This window comes from Coptis chinensis, chromosome 6 (assembly GCF_015680905.1).
Source record: "Coptis chinensis isolate HL-2020 chromosome 6, ASM1568090v1, whole genome shotgun sequence".
Lineage (NCBI taxonomy): Eukaryota > Viridiplantae > Streptophyta > Magnoliopsida > Ranunculales > Ranunculaceae > Coptis > Coptis chinensis.
Genome location: NC_141461.1, coordinates 19,020,472 through 19,042,213, shown reverse-complemented (window position 1 = coordinate 19,042,213; position 21,742 = coordinate 19,020,472). Strand labels below are relative to the sequence as shown.

General features: G+C 40.7%; 2 protein-coding genes, 1 non-coding gene and 1 pseudogene across 6 annotated transcripts; 2 read left to right on the top strand and 2 right to left on the bottom strand.

Moving 5' to 3' along the window:
- Positions 1–867: 867 nt before the first annotated feature.
- LOC147491945 (uncharacterized) lies at positions 868–1,314 on the top strand. Its single transcript, XM_086567363.1, has one exon. It carries the CDS (start codon positions 868–870, stop codon positions 1,312–1,314), a length of 447 nt encoding a protein of 148 aa, XP_086423489.1.
- Positions 1,315–1,389: 75 nt separating this feature from the next.
- Positions 1,390–2,885, top strand: LOC147491944 (uncharacterized). Its single transcript, XM_086567362.1, has 4 exons — positions 1,390–1,686; positions 1,735–1,823; positions 1,935–2,172; positions 2,358–2,885. Exons 1-4 carry the CDS (start codon positions 1,390–1,392, stop codon positions 2,883–2,885), a joined length of 1,152 nt encoding a protein of 383 aa, XP_086423488.1.
- An 11,137-nt stretch (positions 2,886–14,022) lies between these two features.
- LOC147491943 (pentatricopeptide repeat-containing protein At2g27610 pseudogene) lies at positions 14,023–18,699 on the bottom strand (annotated as a pseudogene). Of its 3 annotated transcripts, none has more exons than XR_015199363.1 (2): positions 16,574–17,405; positions 14,023–16,137 (listed from the first exon to the last, which is right to left on the bottom strand). The product of XR_015199363.1 is annotated as a pentatricopeptide repeat-containing protein At2g27610 pseudogene, transcript variant X1 (transcript). The 3 variants fall into 3 exon arrangements; XR_015199364.1 differs by lacking the exon at positions 16,574–17,405 and having other exon boundaries at positions 14,023–15,636; positions 15,969–16,137; XR_015199365.1 differs by lacking the exon at positions 14,023–16,137 and adding an exon at positions 16,152–16,476 and having other exon boundaries at positions 16,574–18,699.
- Positions 18,700–19,718: 1,019 nt separating this feature from the next.
- Positions 19,719–19,791, bottom strand: TRNAE-CUC (transfer RNA glutamic acid (anticodon CUC)). Its single transcript has one exon. It is a non-coding gene; the product is annotated as a tRNA-Glu (tRNA).
- Positions 19,792–21,742: the final 1,951 nt, after the last annotated feature.

The window sequence follows — 21,742 nt, the reverse complement described above, 5'->3', positions numbered from 1 at the left end:
GGGAAGAAGATGAGAGAGATGGTGAGAGAGGCCGTGGAAGTTTTTTTTTTTTTTACAAAGGCGGTGGAAGCTAGAGGTGGTAGAGATTAGTTCCAACTTCTCTGTGGGTATCTAATTTTTGTGGGAGAGAAATTTTGGTGTTCCGCGCCCAAAACTTTGGAGCAATGTTGGATCTATACCGAGGAAAGATAACCGTGGGTGAAAACATACTGTGCCAAGATCTGATCCAACGGTCGAAGCCGTGGGAACACCCACGCGCTGTTACCGTCGCGAAATGTTGCAAAATAGTGTCACGCCTTGCTACGACAACTATAACTATGTCAACAGCTGGTGACCGTGGCTAATAATTCTACAGCTTTGGTCCGTGGCTAATGCTCCAGGTCATCCGTTGCTAAAGCCCCTTTTTCTTGTAGTGCGGTGGATAAAGATGATAGAAGAGATAGGGAAAGAGAGAAGAGAGAGAAGGGGGATCCAACAGAGGGAAAGTGGACGGGACCCGAGCGGAGATCGAACAGAGAGATATTCGCGAAAAGAAAGCCGCATCGCGGAGATAGAACAAACACCTCTTAATAGGCCATTAGAGGAAATCTTGCCACTTATCAAGGGGTTGCAGCATTATGAAGGACCGCGGAATATACCTGGAGAGATTGAGGGGAAACCTTTTTGTGCCTATCATCAGATTAGAAACCACGCCACTAACGAATGTTATGCTTTGAAGTGGCTGGTGGAAAGAATGATTGAGAAGGGGATGCTAGGATCTTGGGAACAATAAATGTCATTTACAGTGGAGAGACACTCGGGAGGAATGCCCACCGTGACAAGATGAGAAGGACAGCGAGCTTACAACAGGTAAATGAGGTGGCAAGCATGACGCGGTTAGTTTCAGGAACCGCGATTGCCGAAGGAAACATAACGTTCACTCCGAAAGACTTGGAATCAGTGATTTCGCCGCATGAAGATGCGTTGGTGATTACCATAGCAATAGGTAATTATCTAGTGAAGCGAGTGTTGATAGACTGCGGAAGTTCAGTAGACATGTTGTTTATAGGGGCCATGGAAGAGATGAATATAGATAGGGATCAGTTGAGGGTTTCTCAAACTAATTTGTATGGCTTCAATGGTAGCATGACAAAGCCTATGGGGGAGGTAACGTTGCCAGTAACAACAGGTCTGACGACGGTATTCACCAGGTTTATGGTGGTAGATACTGGGTCCCAATATAATGACATTCTAGGGAGAATATGGATTCATGAAATGAAGGCTATTCCGTCGACCTATTATCAGCAAGCGTTGAAGGCAGAAAAGTCAGGATGAATGCTGAAATGGGCAGTGATGCTTAGTTGTTACGAAATCCAATATCAGATTAGAACAACGGAAAAAGCGCAAGCCATGGCGGAGTTCCTAGCAGAATTTCCAGCCGAGGATCCCACTTGGGGAGAGGAAATGGTCATGGATCAGGAGGAAGAATCTAGACGTGATCCCTTGGACCCTTGGGATATGCGCAATGGATGGAGAATATTCGCGGACGGATCAGCTACAGATACCGGAAATGGGATTGGCGTGGTTTTGGTGACTCCTGACAACACAAGGTTGGAGTTATCAATGAAACTGGGATTCGCGGCTTCCAATAATGAGTCTGAATATGAAGCAGTGATAGCATGTTTAAATTTTGCACAGGATCTGGGAGTAAGCGAGCTATTGGTGTTCTCTGACTCTAACTTGGTTATTTGTCAGATGAATGGGGGGTTTGTGGCACGTTGTCCAAGGATGGCACGATATTTAGAGGTTCTACGACAAAAAGCCAGCAAGTTCAAAAGGATTCAGTTTGCCCATTTGGGCGCGGTGAAAACGCATTACATCTTGTGGCGTTAGCATTTGTACCGTGTGCTTCCGTGAAACGAGGGTCGTTCTATTGAAGTAAGAGTTTTGAGCAGGCCTAGTACATCAGAAACTGAGGGTGTGTGTCTCACCATTGAAAAGGAGACCGGATGGATGACGCCCATTAAAACTTTTCTTATGGGAGCAGAGATAGAAAATACCAAGGAGAGACGAAAGATGGAGCAAGTCAGTCAGAGATATGTTTTGTTAGATGGGGATTTGTACAGGAAGAGTTTCAGCGGACCACTACTGAGATGCATAGGGCCACAGCAGGTGCAAGAAGTGTTAGCCGAGGTACATGAAGGTGATTGTGGAAGTCACTCAGCGGGTCGAACCACAACCCATAGATTGATATCGCAGGGATATTTTTGGCCTCATATGAAGAAGGATGCAACAGAGTATGCAACCACTTGTGAGAAATGCCAAAGGTTTGCACAACTAATCCATTCCCCTGTAGAGCCGCTGCATAATGTGTTTAGTCCGTGGCCGTTCGCTATGTGGGCACTGGATATAGTGGGGCTTTGCTCATGGCAAGCGGCAAGAGAAGATTTATGTTGGCCGCCACTGATTATTTCACCAAGTGGGTGGAGGGAGTGGCACCACAGCAAGTCAAAGAAGAGAATGTGAAGAAGTTCCTCTGGGAGAACATAATATTCAGATTCGGTTTGCCCCATACAATCATTGCAGATAATGGAACACAATTTACTGGGGGAAAGGTACGTCAATTCCTTCAAGCCTACAAAGTGAAACAAGGGTTCTCGGCGCCATACAATCCGGAGGGGAATGGTCAAGCCGAGGCATCAAACAAAATCATCATGGACAATTTAAAGAGAAAATTGGAAGACCGAAAAGGAGCGTGGGCTGATGAATTGAATCATGTTTTATGGGCTTATCGTACTACACCGCGGACTTCGACGAATGAATTACCATTCGCAATGGCATATGGAGTAGAGGCTGTCATACCGGTGGAAATGATAGAGAAAACGACAAGAACCAGAGCCGTATGATAAGAGATACAGCTCGCATACGACTGGAGGAGTATCATAGAAGGCTATAGAGACAGTATGATAAACGAGTAAAGCCGCGGGGATTCATGATTGGGGACTTGGTGCTGCGAAGGGTTACTCCAGCCACTAAAAAGGAGAATGACGGCAAACTAGGACCCAACTGGGAAGGACCGTATGTCGTGACAGCGAAGGGAACTTCAGGTACTTACAAAATAGAGACACCAGTAGGGGTAACGATTGAGAAACAATGGAATATAAGAATGCTGAAAAAATTCCATGAAAGAAGCAGTGTGTAGCTTTCACTGGGACAAGCATTTTTGTTTAATGTATATATGTTGTGTGCGGAATTCTAAGTCAATGAAACAAAGAATGCATTCCTGGCGCAATAGCATGAATAGAGGTTAATCAAAGACAGCGTGGGGGATGAGCCCTTTGCGGACTAAACGTCCGAATCAAACTATGGGCAAAATGAGCTGCCCCTATCAGGCTTCACAGCCGTTCAAAGAGAGCGGGGGGGACGAGCCCTTCGCGGACGAAACGTCCGAATCAAACTGGGGGCAAAATGAGCTGCCCCTATCAGGCTTCACAGCCGTTCAAAGACAGCGGGGGGACGAGCCAGCCGCGGCGGAAAACGTCCGAATCAAACGGGGGCAAAATGAGCTGCCCTATCGGGCTTCACAACCGTTCAAAGACAGCGGGGGGGATGAGCCCTTCGCGGACGAAATGTCCGAATCAAACTGGGGGCAAAATGAGCTGCCCCTATCAGGCTTCACAACCGTTCAAAGAGAGCAGGGGGGACGAGCCCTTCGCATACGAAACGTCGAATCAAACTGGGGGCAAAATGAGCTGCCCCTATCAGGCTTCACAGCCGTTCAAAGACAGCGTGGGGGATGAACCCTTCGCGGACAAAATGTCTGAATCAAATGGGGGGCAAATTGAGTTGCCCCTATCAGGCTTCACGCCATCAAAGACGAGTCCTTCGCGGACGCAACGTCTGAATAAAACTTGGGGCAAAATGAGATGCCCCACTGGACTCCACGGCTTATTAAAGACAGCGGGAGAGGAGCCTTTGCAGACTGAATATCCAAATTAATTATGCAGCAAACTTAGATAAAACAAAAAAGAACGCCAACGATAAAGAAGTAAAAAGTACATTCAAGGGAAATAGATTTGCTAAAGACTGATATTAAAAGCCTGCTGGGTGTACCCAGAAATACAGGCGAAGTATATCATACAAAATGGGCAATTAGTCATAGTAGAAGGATTACCATGACCACAAAAACACAAGTTTAGATTAGACAAAGGCATGAAGCCAAATGTGTTCTTTCTTCCGCCCGGTTGCATCTTTCGAGATGGGGCCAAATCCCTTCACCAGAGGAAGGAGGATCGTTATCCAAATCAATGGGAGAGGTAACCACCCCGGCTGTGGGTAGAGTTATCCCTGGAGTAGCAGTATCAGCGAGAGAGGGGTCCTGACGGGGAGCTGGCAGGGGAACAGAGGCTGGCATATCCGCGGCTGGAGGGGTAACTGGAAGAAGACGACCAGACGCAGTGAGAGCTTCTAGCTGCTGTTTGAGTTCACGGCTAATCTTCTTCTCGGCTAGACTACGAAATCGATCAGCAGCCTCCGCAACAGCCTTCTCTACAGCAGCTTGGATTGCAATCTTACCCGCCGCTTTTTGGCTCTCAAGTTTGGAGGCAACACCGGACACATAGTCGCGATGTTTTTCTTCAGCCAGTTGCAGCGCCTTTTGGTTCTTCACGGCTATTATACGAAGATCGTCACGATCTTTCTCCAAAGCGGCGTACTTAGCCTTCCAGCCATCAGGGCCTTCGATCTCCTGCTTCAAGGTCTCCAGAATTCCAGTGTGTTGGTTAGGCCGCGGACCACGTAGCCAATGTCCAAACTCAACTGAAAAGAAGAATTGGTTACTAAACAGTACAAATGAAAAGTTATTTTGCAAGGGAAAATTTATACCTTTTCCCAGCCGTGGTAGATGGAAGCTCTGTGCGAAGCAAACGAGCCAGAATCTCCATATGCTTGGTCTTTCGGAAAATGCGAGCTGAAGAAAAGAGAGGCCGCAACAGCGGTGTTTTCTAAGGCCGAGTCACGAGTTGTTACATCCCGTTCCCTGGCCCTGAATTGAGGGCGCCATATGTCAATGGCCCCAGATGGCAAAGACCCAGATGGGTAGGGTTCTTTACCAGGACGTCGTGGAGGACCAGTTGGTCGCAGCGATACAGTCGGGTTCGATGATGGCGAGGCGGCGGTTCTAGCCTTTTGGGTGGAGGACTCTTGCTGCTGCGGCCGGGGGCCTCCTCACCGTCCGAAGTCACTTTCCCAAAGTTTGAGCTTATTTGTGGCCATGGCAGGCGTCCGATACCGCGGGACGAGGGTTGAATAAAGTCGTCTTCCCAATCTGCCACGGCAGAGTAGGAAGAGGGGGCGGTATTAGGTGTAGCGGTACGAGATTGAGCGGCAGCTCGTTGGGCAACGACTTTGGAGTGAGATATCTTGTTGGTGTACTTGAAGGACTTGAAGGCTTTTCTTTTAGGGCGAGGGGAGGATTTGGGAAGTCTTTCTTTGGGTGGTGCTGGTCGGTAGAGCGGACCTTGATAGTTACCTATTGTTTTCAATGAATGATCAAGGAGAAGAGGGTTGCCCTTGTATGTATCTATACCAAGAACTTCACACTGGGCACTTCCTAAATCACGGAGCCTTTGGAAAATTGCTGAGGAGACGCCGGTGTAAATTTTAGATCGCGAATCAGGGCTCCAACCTGTGTCACAGAAGAAAGATGAGTTAAAAGCTAGTTAGGAAAAGACACTGCGAACCAAAAGATGTTACGTACCACTAGAAAGGAAATTGAGATGCCTTAGAGAAACGTCAGAGGGAAGATCCGCGGATAGAAAACTACCGGACACATATAACGGATAATAATGCCATACTTTATCAGAAGTAGTAATGTGGAGGACAAAGGACTTTTTCTGTGGACGGGTACAAAGGGATTGGTATCTTACGCTACCAAATTTGGTTTCTTTATATAGTAATGAGCTATTATGTCGCAGAGTTGGATTTTGGGGGAATTGGTTTTGTTGTAGAAATTCGCGGCGTATAAGATGCGCCAAAAGTTACCAATGCCTTGGCATGGGGGGATGTTGAAATGGTTACATACCGCAACATCTAGAGGAGTTAAGGGAAACCGCAAACCTGCGGCTATCTGACCTACGGTAGCGACGAGACAACCGGACCGCGGTGTGACTAGATGGGGAAAATGGGTAACGCTAGGCACGTGCTCAAGGATCACGTCGGCGGGGATGCCGTAAGCAGTTTTAATGGCATCTAAGTTGGGTCTACAATGATATGAAGGCGGGGGAGGAAGAGGGGCTTTCCTTCCTAAAGTGGAAGGTTCCGCGGCAGGGCTAGAAATGTCAGAAGTCGTAGATTCAGATCATTCCGTGGTATGACCGCTAGATCTGGAGGTGGAGGACGCGGATCCCCTGGAGTGAGTGCCTGAGGCACTCACAGATTCGGATTCCGACATAATAGAATCCGATAAGTTGGAGAGCTCCAACGAAGGGAAATGGAGGAACAGTTACACGAATAAGCGTAATCAGGAACAAAGGACAGGAGCAAGGAGGATGAAGACAAACCTGAAATACAAGCAGCAAAGAGCAACGAAAATGAAGAACGGTGAAGAAAACTCGAACCTTGAACGGCTAAAAATCCACCGGAAACGAAGAAACAGTAAGAAGGAGGAGCAGAGTGAGAAAAGTGAGAGAAGTGAGAGAGTTTAGATGCAAAAGAGGGGTTTTGAAGGAAGAGAGATGTTTGAGCGGGATACTAAGCGACATGGGTAAAAACGTAATATCAGCAGAAAAAAGGACCAGAGTAAAAAAGATACGTGAGTCCTCGAAAATCGAAAAGGCAGGTTCGATGCGCGTGCGCCGAAAAGACAGCTTTCATACACGTGCTCTTGGGCCACGTGGATGAGGGCGCACATGCAAGGGGGGTGCATGCCAGAGATGGAATATTTGGAGGAGGAGGTTTGGGATGATTCTCGGAACCGTATACAGTCCGCGGACTATAAATGATACCGCGGAATGTCAACAAGACCAAGAGGGGCATCTGTATAGGACCTATTGATGACATGTGGAGTCAGAGGTACAAAAGGGTCATACGCAGTATTGTGAAGAAAACCTGCGGCGCCGGATCAAGTCCGAAGAATGAATCCGCCGAACCGCCATATAGGAAGTGGGACAGGTGGAGAGCTAGAAGGCGAGGGATGGAGTGGAAATGAACGAACCGGATGAGAGAGGGAGTTAAGGAAAAAGGGAGAGTATAAAAAGAGGAGAGAAGGAGGAGAAGAAGGTCGAGAAAAAGAGAGAGATTGTAATTTTTTGAGTATACAATAACCTTGGCTTCCTGCCAAACAATGAATGACACTTGGACCTTAGCAACTTAGTGGTGTTCTGATAGAAAGTTTCGAAGCAGCCTCACAATCAACTGCGTAGAAAAAAAGACAGACGGTTGCCCCCGCTGGAATTTGGACTCCCAAATCTTCAATAAGATCAACCAGCATTGTGCTAAATGGCAAGAAATCTGGCATATGTACATAAGAAAACAGTGGAAACACATGCTGAAATGTTCAATCTTTAACTTAAATAAATGGTTAATTAGCAAAGTAGGTAAAACTTTTAGGTGAATTAGCAAAAAAATCTGGGGTCGAACCCGCCAGCATCAAATAATCTCATTTAAAACAGGTTTGCCAATAATAAAAAAAATAGTTTGTTCACGGTTTAAAGGGTTACTACATACATTATACAACAAGCCATCTGAACTTATTCCAATATTCTGGTTTTTTTGGTATTCCGATATGTTCAATCACTACTAGGGGTGACTTCGGATCGGATTAACCTCTTTCGGAATTTTTCCAAATTTTTTTCGGAACCTAATATGCTAGCCAAATCCGATCTAATTTTTTTTCGGATTCAAAATATATTTCCAATTTCGAAACTTTCGAAAATTTCGGAATAACTCGAAAATTTCGGAATACTTGGTAAATTTTCAAAGATCTCTTTACTTTTAATTATTTTTGGAATATCATACGCCAATGTTCATTGTAGGGAGAGAAAACCATGTCCACAACACCAATGTACCAACAACAATACGCACTTGTTTACTGAGAAAACCCATTTTCATTCAAACAAGTGATCCAAGAAAAAACGAGAAAAATAACCTGCAGCCACCAATAGCAAACATTGTATTCTGTTGAGGTCTGGGTATTTGTAATGTTTCAATCTTTTTTCGTGTGTGGAAATTGAAGCGTGAAGTGTTTGCATAAATAATGGATTATGGTCGTGGACTCTAAGTAGCTTTACATAATATTCTATCTATTGGAATTTGGCTTTTGGATTGGTCTGGAAGTCATTGCACTACTACAGAATGACACATATACCACGGTCAATAAGAACGTTATACCACGGTTCTTTAAAAAACCGTGGGAAATACTTATATACCACGGCGGAAATTTCTTTGGTTATTGGTTTACTAGTATATGTCACAGTTAGATGAAAACCGTGGGATAAGTTGGGCCATATACCATGGTTAGTTTTTTTCCAGCATGAGAGTACTCCACATCCCCACTACCTTAAACATAAACAGTGGTATATAAATTTTCCACTTTCTCGTGGTTTATGACTTTATGCCAAATAGTCAAATCTGTGAAAAAAAAAATACACAAAGATCTGAAACTCATTCAAATTGGATTCCCGCTATTCTCTCGGTCTCTCCCCACAACTTCTACAGTTCTACGACTCTTAGGATTCCCGCAACAGTGAGAAACCCACCGTCACTACACCATCACTACACCATAAGGGCCATTTTGTAACAGGGCAAAATTTTCATTTGTAACAAATATATCCGTTACTACCTTTCTAACGGATATAACTGTGAGCTTTTTTGGTTTCCGTTAGTATATTTCAATTTATTTTTCCAATTATTATCAAAGCAGTATTTTAATATTTTGTAACGATGGGTAATGCGTTAGGAAACAACTAAAATAATAGCCAAAAGGGTATATTCGAACTAACGGACTAAATTAAATTAAATAGAAAAAATTGTGCTTTTGGTCTTTATTTTCCATTTTCCATTCGTGTCTCCTCATTCAAACCCTCATTGAGGAAGAAGGAAATAAACCGGGTATGCTTTCTCTCTCACTCTCTCACTCTCCCGATCTCCTTTTTTTTTTTTTCTACCCAAACCCCATCTAGCAAATTTATAAGTGTTTTTTTAACCCAGATCGAACTGTTCAAGTTAGGTTTATTTGGTTCTCTTGTTGATAAATTTGGGAAAATTAAGCTTTGTGTTGGAACTGTAAGATTGGACTAAATTTACGCTTCTCAATTGGGATATTTCGTTGGTTTGGGTTCGATTGGTTAATAAAAAATCAAAAGAATTTTGGTATTAATTAAATAGTTCCAGTTGATCTAAGATTCAGTTTTTCTTACAAATTGTTTATGTTTGATTTCCTAGGTTGTGACTGCTACATAGCTTTTTCTCTCTTCCAACAGACTGATATAAAGAACTTGTTTGAAGGTCGCTCCAGGTTATGTGTCCACATAAGTATTGCAAGTGAATCGGTCTTTTTGGCTACTCTAGTTACTTGAGGAGTCATTAGACCTTTCCTTCCAGAATATACTGAAATTTGTAGTTCAACTCTAGTTCATTCCATGCTTTTCTTCTCATGCAGATGATATAATTCCTAGATTAATTGTTGTTTCCCTAAGAAGGTTGAGGAATGAAATTCTTGAAAGTGATTGGTAAGTTTGAGATTAGCCTGTCTACTTTCGGAAATGGTTAACTAGTATGTTTCGGAAGTTTAAATCGTTTGTACTACAGCCAACATGAACTATATAACCTTTTTTCTTGATTGCCGAACTTTCATAATTTTAAAACCATAGATCTTGTCTTTTTGAACTTTAAGGCATCTTCTGAAGGTCTCATCTTGAGATGAACTTCAATATTATACGCGCAAAGGCTTCCATTTGTCTCTTTGAACTTGCACTGAAGCATTCCTTCTTATTGTCGCTCTTACGAGCCATTGGATTTTTTTTTCTTCTGTTTTATTCTCCCATTTGATTCCTTCTTATTTGTATTGATTAACGACCAAAAGGTCAATGAGTACGTACTTTCCTAAAACTCGCTTTGGTTAACAGATGTTTCCTGGTCACTTTTTTCCCAGGCTTCTACACCAACAAATACTGCTTCCGCCGGCAAACAGGATGGAGTTAGGATGCCTAAGGAGCTGTTTGTACCTTGGACTCTCTACTTTCTAAAGAGGGATGTGGACAGCAGTAGCAAGAGAAGCACTATCAGAAGCAAAGGTAGGGAATCTTGCTCTCTCTGGGAGAGAGACCATGTTAAAAGTATAACCTTTGAAAGTATTGTTTTCATTAGAGCCGCAATTGAATGAGTTAGTGTAAATTGTGTTCTTTGGAATTTTTCATCGTAATAGTTTATGTTGATTATAGGTTGTTTATATATTGGTATTAGAAGCAGCCTCGGTGATTTAGATCATTGGATGCACATCTTGAAGAAGGATTGCATAGGTTTGTTTCTATCTTTTTTGTTTTTGGAAATTCTTTCAAATGTTAACATGTATAGTGTTTTATCTGTTTAGTATATAAGACGGCTGAATGACAATATAGAATCTTCAAAGATATTAGGAGTATGTTATAATAGGTCCGTTTGTCATGTTTACTATTGTTCACTCCAATCGACATTTACTTGTAGGGGTTTGCGAATGTCGAGTATTTGGAAGCTCGGGTCGGCCAAAGAAGGTGTTGCCTTTGGGTGATCTACCCGGCTTCGAATGAGGAGATCAAATGCATCACTAGGTAACACCATGCCCGCAAGTAGCGCGAGATGCATCCCTTCAAAGTGTTAGTGAGGTTTCGAGAAAGTGTTGGGCTGAAGCGCTTCACGATGGTCCAACCGAAGAGCAACAAATAAATAGTGAAGTTGACTCGGTTCAATCAATCCCGCATTCTGGATGCTCTTCCCGAGGAGTTGTGTCTTGAAGTTCTTTCCACTCAACATGGTCAAGCAAAGACCTTCAAATTCACAACCTCGGTCTGCGCAGATATTTAAAACAATTAAGTCACAAATTTCGGGAGTGGGTTTGAGGATAGAAGAGATACTACATTTTCAACTATGGAAAATGGGATTTATAGTAGTGGGAATAATAATAATGGTTGTTATTTTGCAACTAGTTATGAATACGTTTATGTTTTAGGCCAATATGAAAGAGATTTGAGTTATGGTGATTGTGGGGATTAGGTGAGAGAGCAAATACCTTTAGTGGACTTGACATTGGTGGATACCTTGGTGGGCAACTTGGCAATCTATTAAGTTTAAAGCACCGTAAGTGTCTTCACCGAATCTTTCAAAATTAACTTTGAGTGGATCCTAAGTTGCGCGCACTACACCAGAATTTAAGAATTAGGACACACTCTTGGGACTATATACCCCGTCTCTAATTAGGGAGGCACGTGAGAGAAGCAAACCGATGCTGCCGCCTAAGGGGTGTAAAAGGTCTTTGTTGATAAGGTCAATCTTTGAGGCACGTGAGCATGCCGAACGTCTTCTTTGTCGCGAGAGAATACAAGCTCGAGGCACGTGAAGGGCAGCAGCCGATGCTAAGGAAAGAGCGAGAGAAGGTAGCTGCGGAAGCAAAGAGAGAGTCACATTGCAAGAGTTGCAGCCAGACGACGGCAAAGAGCGAGCAAGCTTCTGGCGGCGAGAGGGCAACCGCAGAGGCCTGTGAGAGAGGGCTCTGAGAGGCTCGTGAGGAGAGGGCTGCTTGCAAGAGAGAGTCAACAAAAGAATGAGAATGATCTTGAGTCTTTCTTCTACGGAGCTAGCGGTGCACCAAGGCCCCTAACGAACCACCAACTTCGATGCGCAGGGGAATAAGATTAGAAGCAAGATATTGTTTTTTTTTTTTTTCAAATATTAGCGGACTATTATTTTCGCCTTTGTTTTCTGCATCGAGTCTACTTTTGAGTCCCAATTGAAAAAAAAAAAACACCAAAAACGACCCGTCGGACATCTTACGGAACCTCGAAATCGACCATCGCGGGAAGGCATCCTCAACTACAAATATTGTTGATGATCTCACTTCAATCTTTGGAGGTAATCTTGTTGATTTTACACTTTCTCTTGTGCGCAGTAAGAAGCCTTCCGGCAATAGTAATCAAGAGAGCCCGGAAAAGTATGCTAATTGCTTAAATTCTACTTTGTTAAAGGTGCTTCGTCATCCGGAGAATTCCAGGACGCGTTGAGGGGAAACTCAAGAAAGACGAAGAGCGGATCGATCGCCACCAACGCATACCGCGAGCCCGTGATGCCGTGGAGATTAGCTTTTCTCTATTTGTTTGTGTTTATGATTATCTTTACTTGTCATCTTATAAATGTAGAAAACCTATTCAAGTGCATTGACTAGTTTCATACTAAATTATTCATCAATATTATTTCTCTTTTTATGAAAATTGTTGTCAAGTTTTTATGGAGTCCCCGTCCTCAAGCAAAAGCATTGGTAGAAAAGAATGAGCGTGACCGTCAAACTCGGAGAGATTAGACAGAGAGACATGTAAGTTTTTTGCAGATCAACACTTATTATGGTTTGCTCCTGTTATGAGTTTATATATAAAATGCCTCTTTGTAGATATTAACACTTCCATCCAATCAGTTTTTAGATGCTTAGCACTTATAAAGGAGTTGTGTTTCTCATGTATGCCTTCTATTGAGCACTTGAAATAGACATACTTCTCAAAATCGCTTATTGTGAAGTGCGGTCCTCACATTGCAAAGGGTTGATGGGAAACGAGTTCATTTGAAGTGGGACAAGATTAAGGTAAACAAATCCTACACATTATTGTCTTTTTTCTTTGAAAAGTATATGTTTACATATGTTGTGAGTCTATATGTTAGGGTCCATATCAACTAGGTGGCACAGTGTGGGTATTATACAATGAAGTTTATAAGGGAAATAGTAGAAGCTTGTTCAACCGGATCATTTGAAAATAAGGTATTCGAAAGTTTTGACAAACACTTTATTTGGCTCAACGACTTCTCGCCTTATTCTTATATAGTAACTCCACATGTTGTGCTTTGACTCATCCGGATAACAAATTTAGAATTGAAGGAGACATACACGCAAGATGAACTTGACGGTGTTCGACTTCGATATTATTCATTCATCCAGAAAATGGGGTGTTTCAAATTTTGGCGAATGAGGATGAGTTTTAGCTATGTTCGGATCCCTCCAGTTTAATTTATGAGTCTTACCTTTTTAATTTATGAAAAGGAATTTGAAGTTTGTTTTCTTAGTGCACTCAAAAAAATTAATGGAAGTTTTTTATTATTATTATTATTTTTTTTTTGCAATGTTTGATAGTTTATTGTACATTTTGGAATTTGTTGGGAAGATAGAAATGTTGTATATAGGCAAAGCTATGTAAATTTTGTTATGCGAGGTTAGGTTTTAAGTGGAAAACATTACTAGCATTATTATATTAATATATATATATATATATATATATATATATATATATATATATATATATATATATATATATATATATATATATATATATACATGGTTTGGCATAAACCGTAGTGTTTTTACTATATAACTATATACCACGGTATTATAACACATACACTAATATAAACCACGGTTTCAATAGCTTATATGCCACGGTTATGTTGACAACCGTGGTATATAATGGGCATTACAAACCACGGTTCTTTAAAAAACCGTGGTATCCGTTAAACATATATACCACAGTTTTGCTATTATTATATACCACACCACCTATTGTCACGGTTGTATAACAAAAAAATATATTTATACCACACTTAAAAACAGTGGTATAAATGTCATTCTGTAGTAGTGTTGTATGACTCAATAACATTTTTTTTCATATCATTGTTGTTATGGCAGACGGTGTAATGACAGTAGAGTGGTCTAATTCAAGTGGGGAAGTAGCAGCTAGGTTATATTTTTGTTTTGTTTTTAGAAGTAAAAAACTATAAAATGAATGAACGGTCGAGATCTAATCAAGTAGATAGTGAGAGAAGTATATATTTTATGAATAAATTGGCAATAATATCGAAAATTTCGGAATTTTCGGATCGGATCGGATTTTAGAATTATATCCAAATCCGATCCAATTTTTTTTCGGAATTTTCGGAAATCGGAAAATCGAAAAATCGGCCCATGAAAACTACACCCAGAGCCAGACCAATTTCGGGTCGGATTTCGGAAAAATCGAAAATTCGGCAAAAAGAGACACCCCTAATCACTACCCTACCAATAATCACAGCATGAGCAACTTCCATCCTTAAAGAAATGAAAACGACGTGAATCCCTCAGTACTATATCTATTCGCTCTAGGCGAGAAATATATTTCATCCAATCATGACAATCTCCACAAACTCGAAGGTTCTTCATCACCCTAATTACACCCTTGCTTCCCTGTCCACTATGCAAGAGTCCAAAAGACACGGCCAGCTTCTCGCTATGACAACCGATTATTGTTTCCTTTTGTAATTCATCCACATCATGAAGCACGTATTCTGTCACCGGCACATAACCCATTCCTCTGCATCCTCTGTTTACCCCTTCTAGCTTCACATATATTTCATCCCTCCAAGGATGAGATATGTCTCCTGCCACAAAAACGTGCATTCTGTTGTCAGCCTCTATCCAGCTACAACCGGTTTCTTGTTTCTTCAATCCTTTATCTCTCATCCACCTTCTCACCCTCATTGCATCCTCCCACATTCCTGAAGCCGCGTACAGATTGCAGAGAAGAATGTGGGTGGTCTCGTCTTCAGGTTCTGACTCCAGAATCTTCATTGCTGCACGCACACCGAACTCAAGATGCTTATGAGCGTGGCATGCACCAAGTAACACCTTCCACAGGCTCAAACAGGCATCATTATTTTCCTTGAAGAGAGTAATACCAGTCTCAACCAACTTCTCAGCTTGTTCTAGCTGACCTGAACGAGCAAACAAATCGATCACACAAGCGTAGTGCTCAATGCTTGGGTTTAGACCATAGCCTTGGCTCATGCTACTGAAGTAACGAATCCCTCTTTGAACTAAACCTGCATGAGCACACGCGGTAAGGACTCCCAAGAACGTAACACCATTGGGCTTAATGGCATCTTGTTCCATCTTTTCGAAGTGTTCAAGAGATTCAGTGGCCATGCCATGATGTGCATACCCAGTGATCATGGCTGTCCATGAAAAGACATCCTTCCTTCTCATTCTTAAGAATACTCGATCTGCATCACTGATACTTCCACATTTTGCGTACATCGATATCAGGGCATTGTGGATAGACAAAAGAGAGGTTGAGTGAGTAAAGCCACGACCACCAATGTGTTTAACAATAAAGGCATGAAACTGCTTCCCTAGGTGAAAGGATCCCATTCTACTGCAGGCTGTAAGAAGAATCGAGAAGGTCATAAAATCAGAGGGTAAACCTTGCTTGTGCATTTCCAGAAAGATCCTGATTGCGTCAGCGAAACGACCACTGAGGGAATAACCATCCATCATCACATTCCAAGTGTAGGAGTCTTTATGACTTATCGCCTCAAAGACCTTCTCAGCATCAGATACGCGACTGTTCTTAGCATACATGTTGAGGATGGCATTACATGTTGATATACTGAGACCTGCAGGGGAAACCCACCTTACTATATAACCATGAATTGCCCTACCATCACTCAAATATTGCAACTCAGATTGGAGTGATGAGGTTGCACTAAGAATAATAGTAAAGCTATGATTGTCTGGTCTAGTTCCTGATAACAACATTTTCTTGAAGAGCTTAAAAATGTTCTCCAATTGCCCATTCTGGTCATAACCTGAAAGCATAGAATTCCAAGAGACCTTGTCCTTAAAGGACACGCTCTCAAAAACCAGTTTTGCTTTGTGCACTTCCCTGCACTTGGAATACATGGTTATTAAGGAATTGGCTATAGTTGTATTACTTTCAAGTCCTGACCTGATTATATGAGCATGGATCTCTCTCCCATGCTTCAAAGCTGAAGCTCCAGAAATTGCGCTAAGTACACTAAGAAAAGTAATACGATTTGGTTTCAGCTGTAGGGCTATTCTTAGCATTCTGTGGAATAAATTCATTGCAGTCTCATATTCACCATTTTGCTCGTTGCCTGCAATCACAGAATTGTATGAAACCACATCTTTACTTGGGATTCTATGAAAAACACGATTAGCTGATTGTGTGTTGCCACATTTGGCATAGAATGTCACAAGAGAGTTTCCAATGATTGTTGCATCCAACATTCCATCTTTGACAATCCTCCCATGAACAATCTTCCCATACTTGTCTATTCTCGCGTTAGAACAAGCACCAACAATACTAGCATAAAAACGTTCTGTTATCGCTATGGTTCCGAAAGAAATCATGTCACTAAACAAACTAAAGGCTTCAGCCCAACACTCATGAAAGACATATACATTTATAATTGTATTCCACAATAAAGCATCATCTGAAAAACAAACCGGAATCTCATCAAAAACCTGCCGAGCATCATCCAAGAATCCACATTTTGAATACATTATCATAAGTGAAACTCTAATTCTTACCTTTAATCCAATTCCACTTTGCATCGACAACCCATGGAGCTGCCTACCAATACAGACATCCCCAAGTTCCGAACTCGCCTTAAGGAGACACTCCAGTACAAATTCATTTGGCCTCACTCCTTCCCACACCATCTTTTCAAATAAATCCAATGCTTCAATGAAATTTCCAGTCTGGGTATAACTCGAAATCATAATCGACCAAGAGCCCTCATCTCTTTCTGGCAGTAAATCAAACAAAGTTCGAGCGTGTTCTAATTTATCTCGTGTCATGTAAGATTTCATAAGCTTGTTGTTATTTAAAGTGTTGAGTGGAGAATAAGTAATCTCATTTTTCTCTAATTGAACTGAGGGTTTCGAAATAATTAGCTGTTTAGTGCAAAAACATTGAAATTCAGATTTGTGAAGTTGAATTGGAAAAAAGTGGTGGTTAGTGTGGTAGTTAGGTAGTTGGAAACTGGCGGGAAGGAACAAAAGTGTAACCGAATTAATGGTCACCATGGCGGGAAAAAAGTTCTTTACATGCCAACTGAATTTGTGGGAAATAGTTATGGAAAGGAAAGAAGAGGGAAAATTAGTGCACTTTATCTACAACGATGAGAGGGGGAAAAAAAATGAATGGTCAAAAATGATTAATGAATTGGTGTGGCACATACACACACTCTTAACATGGTGGCATTTCGAACAAGTTAACCAAGGCTCAACCGGAGACCAAAAGACAGGAGAGCAAAGTAATGTCATCTCCTTAACAGATGAGTGATGTCATCCACTTAAAAAATGCTGTTAGTTGAAGTATGAAATTTTTTCTACACTAACGCACGACACTCTAAATTATTGTTTTATAATGAAATCTATCATAGACACAATTCACTTACAGTAAAATGTTATCAGCATCCCATATCTCGTCCATGTACCTTACTATTATCTCCCTTACATCTTTCTACATATAAAAAAAAGCTTAGTTCCACCCATTTTTAATCCCAATTTTAACACAATGAATTTTGGTGTAAATTCATTTCTTTTTGAAATTGAGATGGATGAGTCAAATCAAGATCAAACACTACTTGCTCATTCATTCAAACAAATCACACGATAATTGGGAATTTGTTGGAGAAAATGGAAGAATAACCAAATTGGGGTGGCTCAAAACCTAGACGCAAGCTGAAGAGTCGTCCAAGAGATGCAACCCATGATAAATTGACTTCCGATTACTTCTCCAACTATTCTATCTTTGAGGATGATGATTTTCATACCAGATTTCGCATGCGCCAAAGCTTGTTCGAGCATATATATTTTGCCATTGTAAATCACGACGATTATTTCAAACAAAAGCATGATGTTGTTGGTAAGTTAGGTTTGTCTTCTTCACAAAAGATTATTGCGGCTTTTCGTATATTGGATTATGGTGCAACTGCTGGTTCGATTGATGAAAAAATATATATTGGCCAGTCCACTGCCCTTGTCTGTATTAAACGGTTTTGTCATGCAATTATACCTTTGTAGACCTAATGCCAATGATGTAGAAAGGCTACTAAACAAAGGTGAGGAATGCGACTTCCTGGGAATGTTGGGGAGTTTTGATTGTATGCACAACTAATTGGGCTGGACAGTATACAGGTCGTCATGGACATGCCACAATCATCTTTGAAGCCGTGGCATCTTATGATTTAGCATGCCTATTTTGGAGTTGCAAGTGCTAACAATGATGTTAATGTGTCGGAATCTTCCAATTTATTTCAAGATAGAGCTCGCTAACGTATGACTCCACCTATTCATTATACTATATGAGGTATAGAATATAAAGTTGGTTATTATTTGGCAGATGGAATATATCCAAAGTGGTCCACGCTCGTGCAAACAATTCCTAAAAAGCCAAGCATTTTGCAACCGTACAAGAAGCGTGTGGAAGGATGTAGAACGTGCTTTTGGAATTCTTCAATCTAAATTTGCCATTGTTGCCTCTCCGGCTCGTTTTTAGGAGAAAAGTGTACTTCATGATGTATTGTCTTCTTTTCATTGTGTAGCCTTGTCTACTTTCTACCTGTATATTACTTATATTACTTGTGTTAAAAGGTATGAGATTCGTAGAGTGTTGTTTGCTATTTTCCATCCCCTCCACAACTGAAGCACATATTTGTAGAGAGAATCATATGTTTTTAACATATCAACACGCTATCTTTGAATTAGAAATTATTCATAGTAATAACAAAAATAATTAAATTTGGTTGTTTACACATGTGATAAGTTGAGGCAATTTGGACAGTTAGTATGGAGCGACACTTAATAAAATAAATCAAGCTCTATATTTGACCCATAAAATAGAGTGTGGTGAGTTGTTAACTTGATATAGTATGAAATGGTGTAGAAAATTTGAGCTGCCCACTCTACATATAGGACAATAGAATAGTATTGAAGTTGTTCTAAAAACAATTTCAATGCTACTATATTGTCCTAACGGATCAGCCCACAACCTTGGGTTAGTGACTTAGTGGATTTGTTTAGGGAAATGTAAACAGATTTCATGTGTGGTTGGTTGCCACTTGCCTTGCCTGACTTTTTTAAGAAGAAAAAAATTATTTGAATTTTAGATGTAACTCAAATTACTCAACTCAAAGCTTTGAATGTCAGAAACTTTATAGGATTTGATTGACTATTTTAAAATCTACCTTTTCGTTTTCAAGGCGATGTAACATGACCAAATCATTTGCTGAAATTATCTACATTTTCTGTAGAAATTATCTACTTTTTATTTCTTGGCATACATAACCAATTTTCAGGTACCACCAAATCCATCAAAGTCATCAAAAGTAGAATATTGATGTGGGTGGAATTACTCGGACATTGGTTTCCTCCCATTTGTCGGTCGCTTCATCATGCCAGGTAAATATTGAGCCTCTACGGCTCTACCAATAAAAAAAAAAAAAAAAAAATGGAAATGTTAAACTTTGAGGAAATTAGATTGTTGACTCGCGGACACGTAATATAGGAATGTGCTGCAAAATGATGTTGTTTAGTAGTGGCAGCTAAGTGACCATGAATTAATCTTTTACTACGGGATAATAGATCATAGATGCAAAATTCAATCAAAACTTTGAATTATGCTTGAAACATTTTGTCCTTTAACAAAAAGATTATAAGTTGCCAAAAGTTCCGTTGCCGGGACTTGAACCCGGGTCTCTCGGGTGAGAGCCGAGTATCCTAACCAACTAGACTACAACGGAAGCCTGAAAGAGTGTCGTAACAAATGAAACACAATAATTGTCTATAATCAGCTTTTTGCATTGTTCAACAAAAATAATTATAACAGTAAGAAGAAATACGCTGTTAATAAAATCTCTTGCTCTCATTTAAGTGTATCACTATAGCTCTCAAACTTGTGAAAAAATTGAATCCATCTCTGGACTAAGCAGATGGAAAAAAAAACTATGGGACTAATCCACATGTTGATTGATGAAGAAAATTTGTGTTATTTCTGCCAAAAAAGTGAAACGAGTGCAGAATGATGATGTCTGTTGCTGAAGGAAAACGGAGTTGGTTAGTGACCACGTCCTCGGTGACTTGGTCCAGAATATGCTTGCGTTACCATTAAACCTTTGATCGACGATAGAGAGCGCTGATCATTAAGAGGTCTTGAGCACTCTACCGCCATCAAATTGACGAGAACAAGTACGCAAACGAGCAATGAGATACAATTGAAAGCAATAATCTTATAGTGAGAATTCATTATATTGTAGTTATGGTCTTCAAAGTTCTTGGGGTGGTACGTAGCTAGAATGGTTAGAGATGTTTCTTATATAGGAGAGGCAAGGACCTTTTTCTATGTTTTGGTATGTGGTTGACTTGGGCGTGTGAAGCGAGTACAAGCAGATGTACGTAAGGCGCAAGCTTTGACTTTGAATATTGATGTACGTAAGGGGTGAATCCCAGGTGTGGGATGCAAGGATAGTTAGAGTTGGTAGAAGTATAGATATATTTTTTGTTGTTAAAATTTCTTCTCTAATCATCTCTCACACGGTTTGTAGACTTGTAGTAGCCAATTTTCGGCATTGGGCGACTGGCTCCTTTTTACCTAATCAAATAATAGATTAATACACGAAAATTTTGTTTCACAATCGCTGACAGTTCAAGCGAAGAATGAAAATCAGCAGTTAGGGTCAGTATCGATAACAGCATAAAGCCGACATGTGGCTGAGATGAGAAAAAGTGTTGCTAACTTCCACTAATCTATTAATTTGATATTGGATTATTGTTGATCAAGTCATTTTCCTGCTCGAAGATAGCGAGAAACTTCAAACCAAGGCCCAAAATTTCGATATCGGTTCATATATCGGTGTATCCAAAAACCGAGATATATCGGATATGTCGGTTTTTTTGGTGACCAGTTCAAAGTTTCTAAAATATCGGAAATATCGGTGGATATAATAGCAACATTTATTTATCAAGAAAACCATAAAAAAATATTGACAAATAATTAACCACAATGTCATAATCTAATGTACTCAAAGTCTCAAATTACAAAATAAGATAAATAAGTTACATCAAGTCATCAATACATAAACGAGTGACGTGGCTGGTCAACTTCCATACCCGATTCTTGAATCCTAATCGCTTCACAATACCCTACCCAAAGTGTATCTGAGTTATACCCACCGTTGAAAATTGTTGAACATGTCACTCATATTTTGTGTTAGAAATTCTAACATGATTCCAATTCGGCGAGTGTTGGTGTAACTATACATTGGGTGCAATGCAACAAATCCAGTCGCGCCCAACAGATTCATAACTTGGATAGAGTTGTCCATATGTTGGTTCAGGCTGTAGTGCGCCATAAGGTTGTTGATCAACCCCCATCCAATATCCATATGAAGAACTATATGACGCACTACTCGCAGGGTGATTGATCATGCCACCAGAAGAATCGTTATCTCTTGATTGGTTGTATCCCCAACCACTACTATATACACTCTCATTGTCATTCCAAACCTTTTTCACTTTTTTCTTATGTAGCTAACATTCACTTTTTCACTCTAATCCTTCGAAACCCTTTTTTTTTTCACTTTATTTACATTGTGCCGATATCTCGCCGATATATCTCGGATATATTGGATATTTCAGAAATTTCAATATTAAAAATGGGTCAAAAAGTCAACCGATATATATCGATTATATCGG

Excerpts from the sequence above, each read along its gene's own strand:
- LOC147491945 (XM_086567363.1), top strand. The coding sequence starts at position 868 with ATGACGCGGTTAGTTTCAGGAACCGCGATTGCCGAAGGAAACATAACG.
- LOC147491944 (XM_086567362.1), top strand. The coding sequence starts at position 1,390 with ATGGCGGAGTTCCTAGCAGAATTTCCAGCCGAGGATCCCACTTGGGGA. Across the intron at positions 1,824-1,934 it reads AGCAAGTTCAAAAGGATTCA|GCCTAGTACATCAGAAACTG; the intron begins GTTTGCCCATTT and ends AGTTTTGAGCAG. Across the intron at positions 2,173-2,357 it reads TGCAAGAAGTGTTAGCCGAG|TCCGTGGCCGTTCGCTATGT; the intron begins GTACATGAAGGT and ends TAATGTGTTTAG.